Source organism: Juglans regia, chromosome 2, assembly GCF_001411555.2.
Source record: "Juglans regia cultivar Chandler chromosome 2, Walnut 2.0, whole genome shotgun sequence".
Taxonomy (NCBI): domain Eukaryota; kingdom Viridiplantae; phylum Streptophyta; class Magnoliopsida; order Fagales; family Juglandaceae; genus Juglans; species Juglans regia.
Window position 1 is genome coordinate 1,713,609 of NC_049902.1, and position 16,489 is coordinate 1,730,097.

General features: G+C 34.0%; 2 protein-coding genes across 2 annotated transcripts; both read left to right on the forward strand.

The window, feature by feature from the left end:
- The first annotated feature begins 7,745 nt into the window (after window positions 1-7,745).
- LOC108980469 (cytochrome P450 71A1-like) lies at window positions 7,746-9,448 on the forward strand. The gene is made up of 2 exons (XM_018951407.2): window positions 7,746-8,690; window positions 8,834-9,448. Exons 1-2 carry the CDS (start codon window positions 7,746-7,748, stop codon window positions 9,446-9,448), a joined length of 1,560 nt encoding a protein of 519 aa, XP_018806952.2.
- A 1,730-nt stretch (window positions 9,449-11,178) lies between these two features.
- LOC108980470 (protein JINGUBANG-like) lies at window positions 11,179-11,799 on the forward strand. The gene has a single exon (XM_018951409.2). The coding sequence runs from the start codon at window positions 11,179-11,181 to the stop codon at window positions 11,797-11,799; it is 621 nt and encodes a 206-aa protein (XP_018806954.2).
- The last annotated feature ends 4,690 nt before the right edge of the window (window positions 11,800-16,489 follow it).

Genomic DNA, 16,489 nt, shown 5'->3' on the forward strand with positions numbered 1-16,489 from the left:
TTGGCCTCCGACTTTGGTTAGAGTCGGAGGTTGGAGATGGGCATTCTAACTCCATCAGAGTCGGAGCCCAGCCCTACCCCTAGGGACCATACCAGATTGTTAGCTATTGATCCGGTCGGTCCAATTGGTCTGATTCGGTCCATATGATTTAAAAACATTTTTTCTTATTTTTTACAGATAAATTAGTAGAAAAAATTAATTAAATTAGTAAAATTAAAATCAAGTGAACTCTTTAATATGAATTATGTAACTAAATCATTAAAAAATAATTACTTATAATTATATATATGATGTTAATATTTACTAACTTAGTACTTTAGTATTCATAATGGCCTATATTAAAATTCTACCATTTTATATATGGTTAATGAATATTAAATATTAAATAATTTTACTAAATGAATATTAAATAATTTAATTGTCTATAAATTATTCATACTTACTTGCTACTTAGGTATCTAAAAACAATTACCTAATTACTTTAATTAGGTGTAAATAGTAGAGAATGCATTTACATATAATAACATTTATTGTCATATGATTTATCATATGATATATTAGTTAATTGATAACATATATTAGTTTACATTTTATATGGTCAATGGTGATAAGTTAGATGAAAATTCTATAATTAATTTATATAACTACTATTTAAAATAATATTATCTATAAATATATTTTAAAAATTTATATGTAAGTGATTCGGTCGGTTTCGATCCGATCCAATCCAATAAAACCACACTCCAGGATCGGACCGATTGCTGATTTTTGTAAGGGGTAAGGACCGAAACCAACCAAACCCCTTATCGGTTCGGTCTGGTCCAGACCGAATCACTTACACTCCTAATCTGGCCGTCCTGTAGGCATAGGGGGCCTACCGCAAGGTAAATTGGTCAGGTATTTTTATTATTTTTAAAAATGAGTTGGTGGTGTGTTGGTAGCCACACATCTACAGTCTACTTGCTCAATGAAATATGTATGTATGTAGAGAAATGCTTTAGCTAAAAACAGAATTTATAAAAAAAAAAAAAAAAGTCACAAAATAAAGTGGTTTGAGGTGATATATTATATTATAAAATTAATTTTATAGTAAAATGGATTTAACTGATTATGTGAAACTACTAAAGATATACAAATTAGACATGTGATTTTCATTCTATTTCTAACCGCGTACCCAACTTCATTCCCAACATCCAAATTAGGCCCTCACTTTGCGGTGACATATGATGACTTCTATAGAGGTGCACTTTTGTGAGGTGACCTTGATTCGACAAAGACTTCTCCATCTAGGCCTATTGGGTAGGCCCTCGCATGTAGCTCGCACTGCTCATCCGCCTGCTCTCGCATGGGGCCAGGTGGGAAATTTGCTCGCTTCATGCGAGCGTGTGGGTTGACAACCCATTTATTTTTATATGCAGGGGTGGGGAATGGTGGGTATTCCACTAGTCCGGATTTATGCCCATCGCCCTACACAAATTCTCTTTATTAATATTCTTCTTCTTCTTCTTCTCCCCTTCACAGACCCCATGGCCACAACAACCTGTCGCAGACGTGCCTTCTGTGCAGATCCATAGGCCATGATGTGGTGATGGTTCTCTGAGGATACCCACGACGACGGCTGGCTGTGATTCTCTGTGCATTTTTTGGTTTAATATATATTTTTTTGGTTGAATCTATGTAATATTTTGTTTGAATTTGAAGTTTGGATCTATTGATTTGGTGGTTTGATCTATTGATCATTTGGTGGTTGACGATAAATTGAAGTTTTGTTTTGCGAATTTCGGACAGTCTGCAAGGTCGTATGCCCATCTGGTGATCGGATGGGGGTACTCGAATATTCGGGACAGTGGCGAGAAGTAGGGTTGATAAATGTCTCCCATCCAGGCGGGGGTTGGTAACTTGGTAGCAGCCGTATCCCCTCCACAAACTGACCAAGAAAAAATAATATCTTTTACACAACTGGTGATTTTATATGGTATTAGAATAGAGGTATTGAGTTCGAACTCTAACTATACATTCTATCTCATTTGATTAAATATTCCACGTCACATGAGGAGAGTGTTAAGAAGAATATAAATATTTAAATATATATTTTTCATCAATTTAAACTTTTGAGATAACTTTCTTTAATTTTGTTGTCTTTCTCTTTAATCTCGAAGTGGATGGCAGTGTAAAAATAATGGAAATAGGATGGACATACACAATCACACTTGTATTTCCTACCAATCTAATGTTGGGTGAGAAAAAATGGTATTAGTCAAAATATAATGGCATATGTGACTTATGGAGTGTTAGAGGATTGTGGAGTTTGGTTTATTTTTGTGACGGCCCATTTTGATAACCCGACCCAATAAGGATTCATCATGATGTTTTGGTGGAATTTAAATGAGGCTTGGGCCATGGAGCGCCACATAGAAAGTTTGCTCGACGTTCGCGCTACAGGTCATTCATACAAAATTCAAGTAGATAGTTTGCTCAACATTCACTCAACATGTCAAGCGAACATTAGATAGAAAGTTCACTTGAGACTTGTTCGATACCTCGCTCGAGTGCATAACGCGATAATTGAGAAATTAAGACTTTTGCTGTGTAACCTCACATATATGTTTATTATGAATAATATGCTCATTATGGAATTGTGTATTTCGTTCCAAAGTATATTTTGTTATTCTTTAAGATAATAAAATCCTCTGCAACTTCGTGGATGTATGTATGTTTTCGAATCACATAAATCTTTGTATCATGTAATTGATTTCTTGTTTTGTTGTCTTACTTTTATGTCATTGTTTTTTCACAACATGCAAAATGTAATTGCGAGGCACTATATGTTAGAAAAAGACTTCCCTTGGGCCTTGATTGTGTATGGGTTTAAAGAAAGAATCTTGAAGAAATGGATTAAAAATAGAGAAGAAAAAGTTCAAAAATAGGATGAACCATCATACAATCGAGACATTGGACCAAGGAATATTAGGGGACATGAGAAGGGTATGAGGTTAGATACAATAGGTACATATGCATTCTTTCTCAGCAGTTAATTGAGGAGCAAGAATACAGATTAATTGTCTTAACATGATAGTAAAACAACCGACACACGACACCGATACACTTACACAAGATCAACATACATATACACAAAAGACACATGCTCATATAGTGATTTTTGCATTTTTAATCTGAAAAAATCAGATCATGTTTGTTGGAATTACAACAGATATTTATGTGACAAAAAATTGAGTGGTCAAAGACAAAACTGATCATGCCTCATGAGAAACCCTAATTTCATGAATTAGAAAGTGTAACATTTGGGCTACTTAAAATGCTCGATCGCTCTTGTGCATTTGATCTTGATTCGCCCGAGAAACATCGATCTGAATCTGCTCTCTCTCTCTCTCTCTCTATATATATATATAGATATGATATTCCCTTATAAAGTAACTAGTGTAGGTTAAACACTACATTAACGCATGGGGACTCCAAAATTTGGGACAATTTATTAAAAAGTGGAGGAATTCATCTGGAGAGATCGATTCAAGAATAATAAGAATATACTTGATTGAATATATATGAAGGTGATGTCCAATATTTTCCTAGAGCGATTATTTTTTTAGAAATTTTGCTACAAATCAGCAACTATTCACATCACACACCTCACATCAATAACTTTTTTATGATAGGGTGTGTGGTGGTGTTTTTCATATGATGTATGAATGTTTTTCATATGGTGTGGGGTGTCGGATGAAGAATAATGACTAATAAAAAGATTTTTTTTTTTTTTAAATTTTACTTGGCTGATCGTTTCAAATAAAAGAATTGATTTAAGTTCAAAATAAGCAGCGGATCCCTATGCAAGTGTGCCATCACAATTAGTACCCTTATCCTCTCTCTTTTGAATAATTGATATATATTACTATTTAAGAATGAATTCTTCTACTCATCATCCTTACATCACATACCTGTTAAGGAAAAAAAGAAAAAAGAAAAAAGAAAAATAAAAATAGGTGTGTGGTGTAGAGATTAATGTTTTGAATACTGTATCGGTATCGGCTGGTATGTACCGTACCGGGCAGTAATCGATATGAGTGAGATAGGGGTTTCGTATTGGGTCAAATACCTGTCATTTCGATGTGTTTCAATCAATACTAGCTGGTTTTCGATGTACCAGCTGCTTTCCAGTGTACCAGCCGAAATTTTATATTTTTATATTTTTAATGTATTTTCATAATTTCCTCTCTAATGTTCACATCTAAAAATTATTTTCTTTAACTTTTTTAATTCCATTTTCTAGAGGACTGAAAATCTAATCCTTACTTTCATTTTCGTGATGATGATGAATAATTATTTTTTTTAATAGTTGGATTGAGAACTTACAAGTATTATTGAGTTTTATAAATATGTATTTTAACTTTTTAAGACTTACATTGATGTTAAAATATAATTTATACATATATAATTAATATATCTATATATAGACTATCTCGAAATGATATCGATATTGAAATATTTTGTTCTAATATCTTAACCGAAACAGTTACCAAAATGATATTCAAAACTTTGAGTATAATTTTTAAAGAATTGATTAGATCAGCGGCCTTCTTCAAACCTAAATTATGAATTGACTTTTGTGATGGCCATAAAGAATATTGCTTTTTTCTAAATACAGATTATATATAATATGTATCTGCAGATATCAATGTGAATATGTGATCAAGTGGCCTGTAGAATATGGAACATATGATCATTTTTGCCTTCATACTTGAAATTTTGAAGTCCAATATCCAAATTTCAGACTTTTCCACTAGCAATTGATCATGTCATGTCATGTCACGAGAAAATGCTGAACATGACCCAAAAAAAAAAAAAAACGATGGCTTCTTATAGTGATTACATTACGTACAATGGCTTCTTAACTAATTGTGCTTTAATCCAAAAGTGTAAAATACATATTAATCCAGTTATGCCCAAAACAAACGAAAGGGTTTCCTAAGCTAGCCTTAATTAAGCTATATAGCACGTACACTACATGATTAACCTTATGACCATCCTCTAGTTGGGGGAAATTATATATATAACACGAAAAAATTAGGAAGAAATCTGGCTTATATATGATGGATTCTCGTATTTATATATATATATATATATATATATATATATATTGTAGTACTGCATGGATAAAAGATCTATTAATATTATTGCTGAAGATCGAGTGTATATTACAGTTGACCTTTAATTATATTCTGCTTTCAAAATATACAACTAGCTAGCTAGCTAGCTAGTGATCTATATATATATATATATATATATTTGAATTTTACTTAGCAAGGGGTTATATATATGAAAAGAATCGTGCTACATCCCCGGCTCCCAATTATCATTGGGAGCTACTGTTAGTATAATTCTTCTTCTCTGTTTTTATCTTTTTTTACATATATTTTTTTATACTTTTAAATATTTTTTAAAAAAATAAAAAAATCATAATATTATTAAAATATACTTTTGTAATCACTAAGTAAAAAAAATTATAAAATAAAATAAAATAAAATAAAATAAAATATTTCCTTAATCATTAAGTAAAATAGTTCCCATTAGTTATTTTGATGTGTTTTTTTTTTGCCTTTTTTTACATATATTTTTTACCACTTTTAAATATATATTTAAAAAAAAATTCACAACATCATTAAAAAATACTTCTTAATTAAAAAAAAAGCAAAAAATAAAAAATGCTAGCGGTAGCTTTCAGTGAGAGTTGGGAGCAGAACGCTTAGCATTATTATCCATATGAAATGTTTTTTACTATTCATCACCTCATACCCCATATCTTATATAAAATACTCACATATCTTATGAAAAACATATCATATTCTATAAAAATGATATATGTGCGACGTGTGAGAATGAATTGTGATTGATGCATAATAAATAAATATATATATATATAAATATTGCAGTCATGTATACATTATGACCATTTTTATGTCGTGCTTGACACGACGTAATTTAAAAAAAGCAAAAAAATTATTTTAAGTTTGCGAATGGAATATATCATGTTAATAATCATGTAGAGGATTATCCACACTAAAATACGGCTAAATATGATTTTCCATATAAAATAAATAATTAAAAAGGGTTTTCAGGCTCTAAGCAAACTAAATGCACAATATTGGGGGCTCAAGTACAGAGGAGGGTACATATATTACACGTATGTTACAAAACATGTTTAATTAGTTAGTAAGTAAGTGGATATATATTCATCTTTAATTAATATGTCGTTTATTATATATATATATATATTGGTTGAATAATTATATTATAATGAGAAATGATAGTTGTGTATGCGTAATTAACATGCTGTATAATCATTTAAAAAAAATAAATATAAAATTTATATAAAAAAATTATTTTTTTAATAATAAATTCTATTTTTTTTAAAAATGAACACTTATATACTATCTAATATCATTCTATTATTATATCATTTGACTACATATTTTGCTCGATCGATGATCTACATGACGTACAGGCCTCAATTATTAAAGTTTGATTTGAAAGAAAGAATTAAAAAAAAAAGAAAAAAAAAAAAACTTGAGAGAAAGATACTGATCCCAACAGTAGTGTTGCCATATAGTTTTGAATATATATATTTATATTCAACAGCTATAGCCTCTTAATGGCAGGCGCGACCAAGTAAAGATTCAACTAGATCATCTATAAATTAAGCAAGCATGCACTTATTTCGCAAGGAAATGATCTCAAGTTAGCATCGTCAGCAGGCGCCAGCTAGCCTTGTAATAATTTCTTTAAGAGTAATGCTACTCATCATCTTAATTTCTATCATCCTTTCATCATCCTTTGATGTAACATTAGATAATTACAAATTATTTATTACATTTCATTTATAAACCTATCATTTAATGCTATATCATAAGATGATAAAATGATGATAAAAATTAGAATGATGAATAGATTTGGCAGGCGGCCATGCAGTTGCTTAAGCTATGATTTGATTCAAAACTCAAGTTGTAACGTAAGTACACATTCTGTATATATTATAAGAAAAATGAGTCTTTATGATAGATTATTTGTGATAAAAATAATTATTTATGACGAAAATAAACTCATAATTTTAACAGAAAATAATTATTTTTATAGAAAATAATTAACTACAAATAAGAAGTTTTCTTATACTGACATTTAAGACATAAATCATGATAATATATATATAATTAATTTGCTACTCGCAAGCTATATATATTATATATAGAATACCATCGAGGTGCTGATCCACGGCGGCCTCCTTCTGAGATCAGATTGTAGGCAAACTTTATTACATGTAGTTTCCAAGGACCAAAAGATCAGTAGCACTTAAATGACTCGCCCTATTTGCAAATTAATGGCAGGCAAATTAAAACAATATATATTTATATATATAAATATGTAGTGTCTTCAATCTTGTACAACTAATAATTGATTCCAGCCGTTTACTATCTCTAGTTATCAGCAGGAATCCTTGACTTGGGAGCCCAGCTAGCTAGCTTGAAACTGAACATATAGTTTAATTAGGATCATTAATTGTTCAAGTTTAAAATTAAAAAAAAAAAAAAATCTTACTTTTGTACTGGTCCACGCATGCATTGGCGTATGATCTTTGACTCGATGAAGCTAGGTACGTATCAAGGTGCCATTATATATATGTACATGTATACATATATCCTTTAAGAGCAGGCTTGTTAGTTTCATGTGCAGAGGAAATGGCCGCTCTGATTCCATTGTTGCAGTCACTGTGGCAAGAACCACATGGAGTTGCAGCACAATTGATTTTCTTCCTTTTCTTTCCCCTTTTCCTTCTTTTGCTTAAGCACAGATCAACAAGAGTTAGCAATCTCAAGGTACCTCCATCTCCGCCAAAATTACCGATAATTGGCAACCTCCATCAGATAGGCACATTCCCACATCGCTCTCTTAGATCCCTCTCTAACAAATATGGTCCCCTAATGCTCTTGCGCTTAGGAAGTGTTCCAACTCTTGTGGTTTCTTCACCAGAAATGGTCAAAGAAATTATGAAGACCAATGATGTTGTTTTCTCGAATCACGCAAGACCAACTTCTGTAGATATCAGCTTCAATGGAGGCCGAGACTTGGTGTTTTCGCCCTATGGCGAGTACTGGAGACAGCTGAGGAAGATTTGTGTTCAAGAGCTTCTTAGTCATCATCGAGTGCAATCGCAACAGTTCCTGAGGGACGAAGAAGTTGATGTTTTGATCCAGAGGATACGACGTTCATGTCTAGATCATAAAGATGAATCGGTTAATCTAACTGAGTTACTGCTTGATGTCACGAACTACATAGTATGTCGGTCTGTTCTCGGACAAAGGTACGAAGGAGAAGGAGGTAAGAGCAGATGGGGGGAGTTGTCTGTAAAGCTAGTTTTGGCATTTCCAACCTTCTTTTTCAGAGACTATTTTCCTTGTCTGGGATGGATGGACGAGCTTCTGGGCATGATGAGGAGGTTGGAAAAGACTTCCAAAGAGGCAGATGCGTTCTTGGAGCAGGCGATTAAGGAGCAAGAGATGTTGAAGACAGATTCTAGCAGCCTTTCTAATAAGCGATATTTTTTAGATATTCTTCTCCAGCTTAAAGCTAATGGCTCACAAAGTTTTGATCTCAATCGAGCCACCATCAAAGCGATCCTACTGGTCTCTCTCTCTCTCTCTCTCTTCTCTCTCTCTCTCTGTGAGTGTCATGTCTATGCAGACACATACACAAACAAACACCCGCGCACACACGTCGTTTTGCTGAAGCTTTTTTTTTTTTTTCATCTTAAGATCTCTGCATGCAGGACATGTTTGTGGGAGCAACAGATACATCGAGGACAACAATGGAGTGGGCAATGACAGAGCTCATGAGAAACCCTCATATCATGAAGAAAGCGCAGCAAGAGATCAGACAAGTGGTGGGAAAGAAATCAAAGATAGATGCGAATGATGTCAATCATATGGGATACTTTAAATGTGTCATTAAGGAGACGCTTCGACTGCATGCTCCTGCGCCTCTCTTGGTTCCCAGAGAAACATCTGCAACTACTAGACTTGGAGGATATGACATTCCTCAAAAAGCAAGAGTGTATATCAATGCATGGGCCATTCAAAGGGATCCCAAAGTTTGGGACAAAGCAGAGGAATTTATTCCAGAGAGATTTGAGAAGAATAACTTAGCTGATTCTATAGACCAAGAATGCAAATTCTTCCCATTTGGCGGTGGGAGAAGGATCTGTCCTGGTGTTTCGTATGGGCTTGCAACGATTGAATATGCTATGGCCAACCTCTTATACTGGTTTGATTGGGAGTTGCCCGCTGGAGTAAAAGAGGAGGATTTAGACATGAGTGAGATCTTTGGGCTAGCTATTCAGAAGAAAGTTCCTCTTCACGTTGTACCAATTCCATACAATCCTTGACCTATATATTATTATTACTATAACGTACGTACAAGTTAATAATTAAAATGAAAACTATTTGAATGTGATATATACATGCATGGAATCATTATGCATAGTTTGTTTTTGCAAATAGATGAGATGAGATGAGATGAGATGAGATGAGTTGAGATAAAAATTGTGATAGAAACTAAGGTAAGTTTAGTCTTAAAGATATGTTGCAAGTCCCACAGATTCATATCAAGTTGAATAAAATATGGTTAGAATATATTTTTTTAATATTATTTTTATTTTGAGATTTAAAAAAGTTGAATTATTTATTTATTTTAAATCAAAATTTAAAAAAATTATAATGATTAGATAAGATGAAATGAGTTGAATTGAGAAGTTTCATGATTAATTAATGAGCTAGTATATAACTTAGGCCCCCCATGCATCCAGCAGTAGTACTTCATATCATCTTCTGAAAATATCGAATCACACACAGAGTTATCACTTTGTGTTAAATATTATCGCTTAATTCGAGTGGTTGGTCACATGCCTTTTAATCTTTAATTAATTAAGATGGAACTTCAAATCCTAAAGCCACAAATTACAAACATGTGACATTGCCAGTACATTATTCCATTAGCTAATTAATTAAAAATGGCAAACTTTTTAACAAATCTTCCCATTTTATCATAGATCAAATTAAAGCCTAACCATTTTCCATTGAGGGACACGCGTTTCATTAATGCATAGCTGACTATGATCAAATCAAAGCATGATGATATATATAGATTCCATTATGGAATGTGTCATAAAGCTTACTTATTAGTAATTAAGCCGTCCAACACCAAAGGTTTATTAATTTGCCCAAGACATTTGTCTTTTTTAATCATACGTTGTCGTCTAGATCTATATACATACATTAACTTGTGCTTGATGCAATTATAATTAGTATATACGTTAATTAGCAGTAACGCCCATAAGCTAATATAAATTACTGTATATGAGAGATCAAACCCATGTACGTACCTGATTATAAATTAAGATCACTTAATTTGATAGAGTACTAGTAGTGTTAATGAGACAAGACATGCACCATAACAAAAGGAAGAGACAATGTTAAGACAAAAATGAATGTGGAAAGCAAAAAGAGGCTACACCAAATTAACATCATGAGTACTTCATATAATACGAAGGCCGGCTAGCTGCTTATACTTCATGCTCTTTCTGATCCTCTTTTCTTATTCATTATAATATCATAGAGGAAATATGGGCTCAGCTGTAATAATTAAACACATTAATTATAGTGAGATTTCTACTATATATCGCAATAATATTGAACCATATATATATATATATATGCATCATGCATTTAATTAAATCTTCAGTATCTTTATTATTTTCTACTATATATCTATTTATTTGTCAAGTCGTGCACATGTTCTTCATCTTCAATACTATTATACATGCATCTACGAGTCATCCGAAAAAGTTTACCCGAAAAAAGCATCAACAAATTACTTCGGCCATCTTAACAAGCCCCCGGTAAATTAGAGCGTTAATTCCCATGTTATATATTAATCCCGCCTCCAACATGCAACATATTGACATATCTCTATACACCTCTCTCTGATCTCTCTCTCTAGATCTCTCTCTTCCAAATGCATAGCAGTCAAACAGTGTCCAAAAAACCCAAATTAGGTCCTTAAAGCAATATCTCTTTCGATTACACAGTCCCTGCTTTCTCATGGAACCCTGATATGATGATCAAGCACCACCGCGTTACCACTCTCAAAACCCTACATTCCCACGTCAGTTGCCTCGCGATCAACAACAATAACCTCCTCTACGCCGCTTCTGCTTACATAGTCATCGTCTTCAATCTATCGAACCACACCCATATCGACACATTCAACGACGATCCCAGCTCCGGGTCCATGAAGTCTATCGCCTTCAACGACACAAAGATCTTCACTGCTCACCAAGACTCAAAGATTCGTGTATGGCGAATAGCACAGTTGAGGCGACACCACCTCGTGTACACTCTTCCCACCTTCAAAGAACACTTGTATCGTTCCCTTATGCAAAAGAATTATGTCCACGTCCGGCGGCACAAGAAGCGGCTTTGGATTGAACACTGCGATGCAATTTCAGGCCTAGTCGTTAATGAAGATTTAATGTACTCTGCTTCTTGGGATAAAAGCTTTAAAATATGGAACATATCTGAAAATCGGTGTTTAGAGTCTGTGAAAGCCCATGAAGACGCTATGAACGCCGTTGTAGTTTTTGGTAATGGTACCGTTTACACAGCTTCAGTAGATGGGTGCAATAAGGTTTGGGAGAGAGATGATATCCTACAAAAGCACAATTTTCCATTTGGCTAAGCAAAAGAGGAGGCCATTTCATTTAAGCTCTATTTCCTCTTTGCATCATTTTGAATTAATTCATTGTGATATATGGGGACGATATTCCCACCCTTCCATTCAAGAATATCATTATTTCCTAACCATTGTAGATGACAAAACTTGAGTCACATGTGTTTACTTGATGAAATTCAAATCGAAGACAAGAAGCATTTTGCAAAATTTCATTAACATGGTCAAAAACCAATTCGATGCTAGCTTAAATCAAGCAAATCAAGTTTGACAATGACTGTGAGTTTCAAATGACAGATTTTTACAACTCTTGTGACATCTTACATAAAAAATCTTGCATCTACACCCCTCAACAAAATGGGGTGGTGGAGAGAAAACACCAACATCTCATCTCCACTGCCAGATCACTCTTTTTTCAAGCCTCCCTTCCACTAAAATTTTGGGGGTGATGCATTGCTATCAGCAACTCACCTTATCAATAGAATCCCAACCCCTGTCTCCCAAAATAAATCTCCATATGAGGCCCTCTTCTCATCCATTCCTTCCTACTCTCACTTAAGGATGTTTGGATGCTTATGCTTTGCTTCTACTTTAAAAAATAACAGAAGCAAGCTAAGTCCTCGAGCTAGAAAGTGTATTTTCATAGGTTATCCATCTAGTGTCAAGGGATATAAGGTTTATGATCTTGAGGATCATTCTTGTTTTCTGTCTCGAGATATAATTTTCTATGAGTCTTCTTTCCCCTTTCAAAAACAAACTTCTGCTCCCACTTTCTACACATATTCTCACAATTTGGTTCTCCCCATGACCATACCAGAATCTAGGGGTGTAAACTCAAACCGGAAAATCGGAAAACCAGACCGGACCAGACAGAACCAGACCGGTTTTACCGGTTTTGAACCGGTCCGGTCCGGTCCGGAACCGGTTTTTAAAATGTAAAAACCGACCGATTCTGGAATTTTTTGGACCGGACCGAACCGGATCGGACCAGTTGATTAAAAAAAATAAAAAATAATATTTTTATATATAAGTTTTATACAAAATATTTTATATATATTAAATATTAATATAAATAAGTTTTATATATAATGTATAATTATAAATTATTATGTGAAATTTTATATATAACATATATATTCATATATGAAATAATTTCTTATTATAATTTATAAATTATTACATAAAATGTTAATACTAAATCACTAAAAGTTTATAACTAATACTAATATATAAGTTATAACTATACCAATAGTATAATATTAATACTATTATATAGTCTAATATATTAATAAAAGTATAATACAGTTTTTTTTAAATCAATTTTTTTTTTTATAAACAAATTTTTAATAACAAATTGTGAAATTTACATTTAAAAAAAATCGGAAAACCGGACCAGACCGGACCGGACCGGACCGGAAACCGGTAAAACCGGAAGTACTGGTTTAGGAGGGTAACCGGTGCGTAATCGGTTTTGAAAAATACAAAACCGGTGCATACCGGTTCGGTTCTCGATTTTATCCAAAACCGGACCAAACCGGACTGGTTACACCCCTACCAGAATCCATCCCTTATGCTCCCACATATCAAACTGCCACTCCCTCAACTCCAAGTATGTCTAAGTATGTCTTATCTTAATGGAAAAAGTAGTAGGCTACAAGTATGTCTATAAAATTAAACTCAAATCTGATAGCATAGTAGAGAGGCCTAAGGCCAGGTTAGTAGCAAAAGGCTACACTAAAAGGGAAGAATTTGATTATCAAGAGACTTTCAGCGTAGTTGCTAAACTCACAACTGTTAGAGTTTTCCTTGCACTAGTTGCCATCTTTAATTGTCACATCTATCAACTGGATGTGCACAATGCTTTTCTCCATGGAGAGTTGGATGAGAAATTTATATGGAGTTACCTCCACGTTATCACAATAAGGGGGAGTCCTCTGTCCAAAAGGGAAAACTTGTTTGCAAACTTAACAAGTCAATCTATGGACTCAAACAGAACTCTAGACAATGGCACTCAAAGTTCTCTGAATCCCTCATTTCCATTGGCTTCCAACACTCAAAATTAGACTATTACCTCTTCACAAAAAATAATGAAAGGGGTTTCATAGCCTCGCTTGTCTATGTTGATGACATAGTCATAGGCAGTTATAATATTGAGGCAATAAACAAAGTCAAGTCTCACTTGCACTCTCAATTCAAAATCAAGGACCTTGGCACTCTCAAATTCTTTTTGGGTCTAGAGATTGCAAGATCAGTTGCTGGACTCCATTTATGCCCAAGAAAATATAGCCTTGAAATCCTAGAAGATGTAGGACTTATTGGATTCAAACCAGCAAGCACACCTATTGAGATGAACCACAAACTCTCACATTCCTCACCAGATTTGTTGAAAGATCATACTAGCTATATGAGGCTCATAGGTAGGCTAATCTACCTCACCATAACTCGACCTGACATTACCTCTGCAATTGGCATACTTAGTTAGTTTATGGACAGGCCAAGTGAAATCCATATGCAAGCAACCTATCGAGTGTTGAGGTACATAAAAGGCTCAATAGGCCAAGGCATATTCTTCTCCTCTCACTCTGCAATACATTTCAAGGCCTTCAGTGACTCAAATTGGGCAGCCTGCCCACAAACAAAAAGGTCTATAACAGGATTTTGTGTGTTTATTGGAGACTCATTGGTCAGTTGGAAATCCAAGAAGCAAGTGATTATTTCACGTTCCTCTGCAGAGGCAGAATACAGGGCCCTAGCACACACCAGCTGTGAAGTGGTTTGGTTGATCTTACAATTAGAGGACTTCAACATAATACACTCTAAACTTGCCCTCTTGTACTGTGATAATCAGTCCGCACTACACATCACTAGGAACCCAGTTTTCCATGAAAGGACCATGCACATTGAGTTAGACTGTCACTTTATTAGAGAAAAAGTGCTGGCCAAGATCATTACCCCTATACATGATGTTGCAACAAAGTTGAAGCTTGTAGACATTTTCACTAAGGCATTGAGCACTGCAAGCTTCTAGTTCCTACTATCCAAGATGGGCATTTTGAACATCTATGCCCATCTCGATGGGGAGTCACAAAGAGCACATCCTTTTAGTGAGTGGTCTGCCATGTGCGAGACCATACAAGAGACTAAAAGTCTGAAACAATGAGTGGTCTGTGAGGTGCTTTTAGTGCTAGGCTCGATGTGTTAGTGCATTGCCTCTTTATGTAAAAGTGTGTGCATATTTGTGTGTATATGTCAGGTGTTGTCTTGTTTCCATTTTTTAATCTCTTTTGTATTCTGTGTAGAGCATATAAACAATGGATTCTTTTTGTAATGGAGGCAATGAATAACAGATAGCATTTTCCACTCCACATGAGGTCTTTCGAGTTTTTCACATTCTATTCATCATCTCCCTCATCTTCTTTTCATATTTCTTCTTCAACTTCAAGTCTTATTTCTAACAGTTTTGATGCCGGAAAATATAGGAAAAAAGGAAATAGCAAGCAAAACACCCAAAGGAACCCACCTGGGATGCAGAGTTATAGTGATCACCATTCACGGACAATTCTTCCAAGATACAGAGCAAGAACACACTCACCACTCAAAGAAAAGACCTAGAGATACATAGCACTCAAGAATAAAACTCTTCTTTAAAAAAGCCAAAGGCTTAAACTTTAATTCGCCAACTTTATTTTCAAATATAACATAGAGCATGCCTTTATATAGGCAAGCTTTGAGTGTTCCCTAAATAATAAATAATTACAATAATATCCCTAAACTTAGAGAGAAAGAAATATTATAATTAGTTAAACTTGGAGGCTTTAGGGCAGGTTTGGGGGTGGGATGAGACACAAAATTCTCATCTCATCTCATCTCATCATTACACATTTTTCAAATCCCCATACAAAATATAATAAACAATTCAACTTTTTCAAATCTCAATTCAACTTTTTTAAATCCCAATACAATAATAATACTAAAACATAATATTTTAAACACTAAACAAAACACAAAATTTTCATCTCACCCTCCAAACCTGCCCTAAGTAATCCCATAATTAGGCCTTGCTTGGAGACAAAGCAAAGAATCCTCCCTAAAATAAATCCTCAAAATCATCTCTTATTGATCACCTTGGAGACCTGTGTCAAGTTTGCTCGACATTCACTCAACATGTCGAGCGAACAACAGATAGAAAGTTAACTTGAGGCTTGCTCGACACCTTACTCGAGCGAATAACGCGATAATTAAGAAATTAGGACTTTTGTCGTGTAACCCTATTATATATATATATATGTTTATTATGAACAATATGCTCGTTTGGAATTGTGTGTTTCGTTCCAAAGTATATTTTGTCATTCCTCAAGATAATAAAATCGTCAGCAACTTTATGGACGTAGGTATGTTTTCAAACTACGTAAATCTTTGTAACGTGCAATTGATTTCTTGTTTTGTTCTTTTACTTTTATGTCACTGTATTTTCACAACATGGAACATGTAATTGTGAGGCACTATATGTTAGAAAAAGACTTCCCTTGAGCCTTTATTGCGGATAGGTTTAAAGAAAGAAGAATCTTGAAGAAATAAATTAAAAATGCAAAAGAAGAAGTTCAGGATGACCCATCATACAATCGGGACATTGGTCGAGGGATTTAGGGGACATGAGAAGGGTTTGAGGTTAGATACAACAGAAATGATAGTTGCAGTC